Below are 1,505 nucleotides of genomic sequence, written 5' to 3'. Positions count from 1 at the left end.
CTACCAAAATCCACAATAATGACATCAGTCTTGGTATGATAGAAGCCAGACTTTGGAAGCAGCAAAAAGGATGGTTGAAGATTGATCTGCAAGTCAAGAACTTTCCGGGTTTCAATCATATGGGTGAGTCCTTTATGACAAAATAAAAAGTAAAAGTAAAACAAGTTATTACAATAGGCCTTCGCTACACATCAGATGTATGTCCCTGTTCTTGTAAATGAAAACGATATATAATACTGATATATTAGTATGGTAACACAAGGACATGCGGTGTAAGTTACAAATAAAATTGATTTTCAGGAGATTTTTCTATTGTAGCTTATATGCAGCAAGTATATATTTAAATGGACTGTCACTATTTAAACCCTAATTCTTTGTACACCTAATGTATTACCAATGTGATTGGTAATACATTAGGAATAATAGGAATTAATACATTAGGAATAATAAATTAGACACAGTGGAAATTTGTTCAAATAAAGTATACCTTTACAGGAAAACTCTTTATGAGCGGAGGAAAAAAAGGGATTAAACTCTGCATTTACAAACATTTTTTTTCCCACTAAGTCATAAAAAATAGATTGGTTTAAGAAAACACTATAAAGGGCTCTTACGCACATATGGGTTTTGACTATGTCAAAAATTATTTTATTGTTTTTCTTGTTGGAAGCATAACACATTACAGAAGAATTGTTTGCCTTGAACACACGCAGGTTTAGGGTCTTGATGCAAGGTGTTTGGTTTCGGTAAACCTTGTGAAATATGCATCTTTTTTAACCCAACATTTTAGTTAAGATTTACCTGCTGCTGTTTTTTCTTTAATCTCTTCTAGTTTCATTAGTGTTGCAGTTGTGAGTTGTTCTAAATTCATTCCCTTGTGAGTCTGGAAGAAGTCTGCAAGAGCATTGATGGTTACCTATAGGAAATAAAAAAAGCAAATTAAACGTTTTCCAAATCACCTTCCCCAAATACATAATAGTAGCAGGTAAAGACAGTTAGGGAGAAACGCTATTTAAACACTACTATCATACCATAATATTAAGCAGTTTGCAACTACAAATGGTTGTCCATCTGCAAGGAGAAATTGAGCCCGTTTCAGCAAGCTGAATCTAAAGCTCGACGCGCATGCGTATTTGCGATCTGGAATCGGAGCCCCAAAATGAATTCCTTCAACCAAATCCGAAGCCCTGGCGTACTCGCACAGAAGTCTCAACTGAAGCGATTGCTTCGATGGATATGTGCAGCCCCGGCAGTTTCACACTGGCGAGCTTGCATTAAACTCACTGTTCCCCTAAAAAAAAAAACACTCTTTCTAATGGCACACATATTACCCTAAAGCTACGTACACACTTCCAAATTTTATCGTTGGTAAACGAACGACGAACGATCCTGCACGATATCTGCGAACGATCGTATGGCACCGATCCTGTACCTACAGATAACGACACGATCGTTCAAAGATATTGTACACACGATAGATGCGATCGTTTGAACGATACAGGAAG

The 1,505-nt window shown here is 36.5% G+C and overlaps 1 protein-coding gene across 1 annotated transcript in view; it reads right to left on the bottom strand.

Annotated features, from left to right (window-relative positions):
* VPS13C (vacuolar protein sorting 13 homolog C) overlaps positions 1–1,505 on the bottom strand; it is a 122,883-nt gene that overhangs the window by 88,708 nt on the left and 32,670 nt on the right. Inside the window, exons 20-21 of the mRNA XM_072399072.1 lie at positions 802–916; positions 1–130 (exon numbers count right to left, since the gene is read on the bottom strand). Of these exons, the coding sequence (XP_072255173.1) occupies positions 1–130; positions 802–916 (245 nt within the window). The remainder of the gene's footprint in view (positions 131–801; positions 917–1,505) is intronic.

This window comes from Pyxicephalus adspersus, chromosome 2 (assembly GCF_032062135.1).
Source record: "Pyxicephalus adspersus chromosome 2, UCB_Pads_2.0, whole genome shotgun sequence".
Lineage (NCBI taxonomy): Eukaryota > Metazoa > Chordata > Amphibia > Anura > Pyxicephalidae > Pyxicephalus > Pyxicephalus adspersus.
This window is presented reverse-complemented; position numbering and strand designations above follow the sequence as displayed.